This window comes from Meleagris gallopavo, chromosome 6, assembly GCF_000146605.3.
Source record: "Meleagris gallopavo isolate NT-WF06-2002-E0010 breed Aviagen turkey brand Nicholas breeding stock chromosome 6, Turkey_5.1, whole genome shotgun sequence".
NCBI lineage: Eukaryota > Metazoa > Chordata > Aves > Galliformes > Phasianidae > Meleagris > Meleagris gallopavo.
The window spans coordinates 47,469,555-47,475,907 of record NC_015016.2 but is presented as its reverse complement, the minus strand read 5'-3'; the positions used below and the strand labels follow the sequence as shown (position 1 = coordinate 47,475,907).

The 6,353-nt window shown below is 41.7% G+C and overlaps 1 protein-coding gene across 1 annotated transcript in view; it reads left to right on the top strand.

Moving 5' to 3' along the window:
- Nucleotides 1-2,273: 2,273 nt before the first annotated feature.
- Nucleotides 2,274-6,353, top strand: part of ITGA9 (integrin subunit alpha 9) — a 207,864-nt gene continuing 203,784 nt past the window's right edge. Inside the window, exons 1-2 of the mRNA XM_019616789.2 lie at nt 2,274-2,418; nt 3,238-3,344. Of these exons, the coding sequence (XP_019472334.2) occupies nt 2,409-2,418; nt 3,238-3,344 (117 nt within the window). The 5' untranslated portion in view covers nt 2,274-2,408. The remainder of the gene's footprint in view (nt 2,419-3,237; nt 3,345-6,353) is intronic.

Genomic DNA, 6,353 nt, shown 5'->3' with positions numbered 1-6,353 from the left:
ACCTTTTCTGGCTGCAGCGTGGTTTCATAGAAATATCAGAAGATTTCTAAGGTGCTTTAACGTGTAGGGAAGACACAAAACGGACACTTGTTTTGCTCAGTGAGCTTCAGAACATCAGGATGCAAAGAAGTCTTCTTCCCAGGTCTGCTGAGGAGTCTGACAGTTAAATAGGTGACCTTCTTCCGACAGGTTAAACACTTGTGTAGAGAAACTAGCTAAAGATTTAAGGGAATCTTTTACTGACAAGAGTAATACGCTAATACTCCAGCCTCAGTTCTTTGGATAAAACTGGACTGAGTGGTACGTGGTGAATGGCAACCTGAGCAGCCAAAAGCATGTGGCCCAGCAGAAGGAGACCTTTATGCCATCCCTCCGAAGGCGAGCCTTCCCAGGGTCTGGGCAAGCATGGATCACATCAGTCAGAGCAGGAAATCCACCGAGGTTTCAACCTCTGGAGGAAGTGCAAGAGTGAATGAGTGAAAGAAGATCCTGAGATAATATTGAGCGTGGTGTAGGTGAACTACCAATTTTAGGTGTCCGGTATTCAGGAAAATCCAAAATAGATTTGCTTCTGGCACACATTAGTGGCTGCTTCCTTCTGCTCAGTCCGTATGAAGAGATGGCAACAAACTGTTTTTTGAAAGGTGTGCTCACTCAAGACAATTTGAGTAATGTAATCTGTGGCAGTAGCCCACTCAAATCTGTAATCACCATTTTTTCCCTTTTAGTCTTTTTTTTTAACAGAACCAATTGAGTCTTTGTGATTTATGCTCCTTAAGCTCTGTCTGGGGTTCTCTGACGCAAGGTATCTTTTGCACTAATTGCTGAGTCAGATTTACTTTTTTTGGGTTAGAAGAAAGCTTTGTTTAAACTGGAGGTCAGCACAGCTTACCTTATCTTATTTTTCTTAACAGTTCATAGGAACAGTTTCTTGCCATTTGCAATTTGAACCTGTAACTCTTTAAGCTAGTAATATCCCACCTTATTTGCTTTTGTTAGCCTACACAAGTGTCAGTAAGTGAATGACACACATTCATTGCCTGTGTAAATGAAATGACTGGCATCTGATTTTCTGCTTGCTGTCTGCATGGTGGGATTTCCATGTCAGGCTGTTATTTCAGGATCCTTTGCTCTTAATCCACAATGTGCTCAGGCCTTGTAGGCTTCAGCAACTCAAGCAGTTCAGCCATTAATTCTTCTCACTTGTGAAAATAGGACCTGTGATATTTAGGACAGCCCCACTGACCTTCTCTAAATACCACTTAACTTGTGAAACCTGGGAAGAAACAGTCACTCAGTGTCGGGGTTGCTTTTCATTTTTTATTTCCATCTGCCATGGGAGGGTTTTGTCACATCTGGAGAAGCATGTTAGAGAAGAATCACCTGAGGGCAGCTATTTCAGGTGGCCCAGGTTGACTGGGATACATGCATGCCCCAGGTCTCCCTGAGGAGGTGACGATGGGTGGTGGCTGGCTTTGGAACTTGAAATCGGAGGCTGCTGAGGAGGATGACAGAGAAGTCATTTAAAAGAAGGAAAGCTGTTTTTTTGGGTCTGATACTGGGCTGCTAATCTGTGCTGTGTGTAGGCCGTGTACAGAGATTGACTTTGCAGCAGTAGCTCCCATGGCTAAACCAAGAAAGGTGCCTCCATGGTCTGCTGCTGCCTCCCAGGTGACAGGCTGGGCCTGCACGCTCAAGCACTGAAGTCTGACTTTAAGTAATGGCCGATAGCAAGGCAAGGCACTGTGGAAGAAATTTGCTCCTGTGTCTTGTGTTTGTTTTAAAGCTGTAATTACATAAAATCTTCTGCTAATAGAGTGCCTCAACTTTCTAAGCAGTCATTAATCTTTAGCTGGCTGGAAACATTCAGGTTCAGGTTTTTTCCTCTCAGGGCTGTGTATTTTAGGTCTTTTGTTTTTTTAATGCCAATAGAGATGTAGTTAAAACTGAGGAAAAATAGATGGGGCTGCTGTTATTTGTCTTAATACTTTCCTAAGTGCTATCTGGGGTGAGAAAAGGAATTGCTCTACAAGTGTTACAATCCTAATAGAAATTTAATTTATTAAAGTATTCATGGCTTTCATGGCTTCACTAGCAAAAAAAAAATAAAAATAAATGCTTGTACTTTCGGTGTTGTTTTCAGTTTGTGAATCAACGTTACCATTTTACAAAGCTTCTGGAAAAACTGCTTTAGCTGAGGAATCCCTGGCAATGTGAACCTTGATGTTGTTTGTTATTTCTTATTTCTTTCATGCAATTAGTGACTTGTTACTTTGTGTTTGGTTTCCAGGGTCTTGGTTGGAGCTCCCAAGGCAGACTCTAGATACAGCACCTCTATTCAGTCCCCAGGAGCAGTATTTAAGTGTCGAGTCCACACCAATCCTGACAGAAGATGCACAGAGCTGGATATGGGTCGAGGTGGGTAGCAGTGATACTTTGAGGGGAGCACAAAGCACCCCATGTGGCTAACAGTCCTGCCAGCCTTAAAGAGGTCCCAGCTTTCTCTAAGTGAGTCCTACTTGTACACTATTTACGTAGTCAGGATTGACTCTTTTCTCAGACATACTGTCAGAATCAGCCTATTCCCAAAACTCTCATAGAAAACCTTCTGCTGGATTCTGATGGAGAAATTGAAGTCATTAAACGTTTCCATTTTCTTGGTCACGTGATTAACGTTATTTAATTCTCCACCTATAATTAAAACTATGTTAGTATCGTTTTGTAAATCTTTTCATGTTTGAGTTAAATAGGATTTGTTTTTATGAAGCTTGGATAGATTACAGTAGTACTTTAGCTGTTTGACTTGTCCATCTACAACAGTATAAAGCATCTTTAGTGGATTCACACGCATACTGCCAATTGGGACTAAAAATGTAGACCTCATTTAAAAAAAAAATTCCAGATCTCATTTTCCAGGATATTTTTGCTTTGATTGCATTCTGGAAGCAATTGCACGTGTATTCCACTAACTTCACTTGGATGGTTTATTCAAGTAAAGCTGTGGGCATATTGCAATAGCTGCTGGCTGTTTGGAATAGAGTCTGTCCTCTGCTATGGATGGTGTCTGGTGACATTGGGAGCACCACCCTGAGTAGTGCTTACAAGAAATAGTAATTGGGATGAAAGGGAAAGGAAAAGTACTGACAGGCAGATGTTTGATGGCAACCATTTTTCCGAGAGATTTCTTTCTAGATGCTTATGTCTTCCTGCCTTGCTGCCATTCTTTTCCTCCTGTAGGCAATTCTCGGGGCATGCTCTGTGGAAAGACTTGTAAAGAAGACAGAGACGATGAATGGATGGGCGTGAGCCTGGCTAGACAGCCTAAGGCTGGTGGAAGTGTGCTGGTAGGTCCACTCTTCTCTTTGATCTCATTAAAATCATCGCTGCTGTCTGACTTTAATGCTAAATACGTCAGAATTAATGTGTTTGGTAGTGACTGATGGAGTCCAGCTTTATGGGCAGCAAATTCTGTATTCCCTTCCTTCAAGCAGAAGGAAAATGAGCTCCAGCCAAAAAGTTTTATTTGTAGATGAATGACTTCAAAGCGATCACACCTGACTTGTGTCACTTAAGGGCTTCCTCCCAAATCTGGGGGATTAAATCTTCAAACAGAATAAATAGAACTTTGTCTGTGAGGTATCTGCTGTTTTGCTCTTCTTGTAGGTTGTCTCTGTTTATGTATGCATTCATTTTCCACAAGCATATGCATTACATATCAGAACTCACCATGAAAAATGTAAGATGAGACTTCAGGGAAATATTTTGTCTTTATGTATATGTATTTTCCATTAATGAGGCGGAAGCATTGAAAGTGAAGATGAATTAGTTGTGTGTGGGTGGCCTTGTTCTCTTTGATATGGTTACCACACAAAAGGTCAAGGAGAGCAGATGTGGTCCTTAGGATGTGGAACTTATTTCTGCAAAGCATTTCCTGTACTGGAAAAAAAATCTTAAGAACTGGACAAATATCTTTTTAAAATTTATGGGTATATTATGGTCAACATTTGCCTGTGTTTGCATCTGCTGTTGAGCTCCATCTACCCTGGGAGCTTTTGAAGGAATATTAAGTGAATAAGAAATTTTTTTATGAAATGTTGTGCATAATGTGTGGCTGGCAAATTTCAGACTGATGTCACAGTACCCCTAATAACAATCTAATGCTAAACGCTACTTTTTGAGTTGGAAATTTGCAGCGTGACCCCATCTTTCCAGTGAGGCAGGGAATCGCACTGGTGTGTTGGCACCCATGAGTCTCAAACCTAGCAACAGGAGCTCTTGTACAGCACCTTCTCCACTGACCACCTGCTCAGTCAAGTGGAGAAAGCTGCTTAATGTGAAGGCATTTTATTTAATATGTGATGAGACACTTTAGCACCACGAGTCCTTGCATGGTGACCTCCTATAGGGGAGCAGGTGGGTTTTCTACCTTTCTGTGATAGTGCAGTGGTATTTTATCTGATTGTCTCTGATGCACAGCTTGCTAGTGTTTTAGAGGCTAGCTGGTTCATTACCTTAGTTGAAAATTTTAACTATGTTCAACTGTAGAAGAAAAGGGAAAAGCAGAATGGGATAAATAAAATACATTAAACAGCAGAGCACAAAATGAGTGCATTCCAACTAGAAGAGTGTGTAAGCAATGTGTGTTTTCAAGGGATAACCCAATATGTATGCTTGGAAGAAGTCTGCTTGGTGACTGAGGAGTAATGTGTTCTGATCCAGGCAAACCAGCCTCATGCTATGATTCTGTGTTGGAAGTGTTCAAGGTCAGGTTGGATGTGGCTTTGAGCAACCCAATGAAAGGTGTCTCTACCCACAGCAGTGGGGTGTGGAGCTGGATGATCTTTAAAGCACCTTTCCAACACAAATCATTGCGTGGTTCCAAGACACGTAATTCTTGTCATCTTCCAGTCATTGGCCAGAGCTAGACAAATTCTTCTGTCATTTTCAGAAGGTAAGCAAAAGCAGCAGAGGAGAGGGAAGTATATGAAAAAGCCAGGCAATTGCCAGAGCTAGGGCTGGCTGCTCACTCAAAACAGAACTTTTTAAAGTTGAGGAACTATTAGGCTACCTAGCCCCAGTGTCTTCCCAGCAGTAGGAAGTCTGTGTTTTGAAAGGAGAACTTACAGCTCTCTACAACTACCTGACAGGAGGTTGTGGTGAACTGGGGGTCGGTCTCTTTTTCCACGTAACTAGCAATAGGGCTAAGGGGAATGGCTTCAAGTTGTGCCAGGAGAGATTCAAGTTGGATATTAGGAAAAATTCTCCAAAAGAGAGGTCGGGTACTGGAATGGGCTGCCCAGGAAGGTGGTTGAGAATGTACTTTCCCAAAAGATCTTGTAATTGCAATATTTTTGTGTTCAATAGCCCTGGATTCTTTTGTTAGTTTCATAAATATGAGCATTTCTTTTTAAACCCATGTGAACTCTTCGTGCTCTTAATGCCCTATGTTAGAGCATATAGTTCCACAGTGTAACTGTGGGTTGTAGTTGCTCCTTTTGCTTTGAGATTGCCTAGTGGCTTTGCCTTACCAGTTTCACCAAATCAAATACCCCTTCTTCAGATGGAAATAACAACTTCAGTGGAAAGAGGAAGGTTAGGAGTGTGCAAGAGGCTTGGCTAGTGTTAGGTAATGTGGATTATGTCTGAGCCCATCATGTGCCAGGATATTACTGAAACAGAGTTTCAAACTGATAATGAAGACTTAAAAGAGGAAGAACTAAGATTATCTAAAAAAAAATAAAGTTTGTAGTCTAGTGGCTTCCTGTCCTGGGTTATAGTCAGTCAGTATTTGCGTTAATCAAAGTGCTACAATAATACAGCTGAGATTGCTGGCTCTTCCCAAACCGAAATGGCAAAATTCCTTCTTTTGCTTTTGTTGGGAGAGGAGCTGAGGACGGTGCATTATGATTTGGAGATAAGCCAACATGCTTTAATCTTGCTCTTTGGAAATACCTGCCACATCTGTTGTTACTCTGCTTTTTATCATGTGTTGCCGTTTTTCACTTTAAGCAGCTGACTTACTGGCACATTTAGTGATAAGCTTGCAAAGGAAGGGGTGAGGGAGGGGAACCCATCACTGTGCCAAAGCCTTCGTAGTGAAGAGCAAAGCAGAATAGTCTGATAGTGGTACACTTAAAAAGTCCCCTGTCTGGACTCTAACTTCAGGATTCAGCCTCTGAAGAGAAGTCTTGGTCTCACATTACTTTTTCTATGATGCAAAGCCTATGACTGGCATTCAGTCCTCAAGAAAGCAAAAAACATTTGCTGTTCTGAAGTGGTCCGTCTGCTATATCACAGTGATGCAATGTCTGCTAACATTAGAGACCTCTGCATGCTTGGTCCAGCAAGATTTT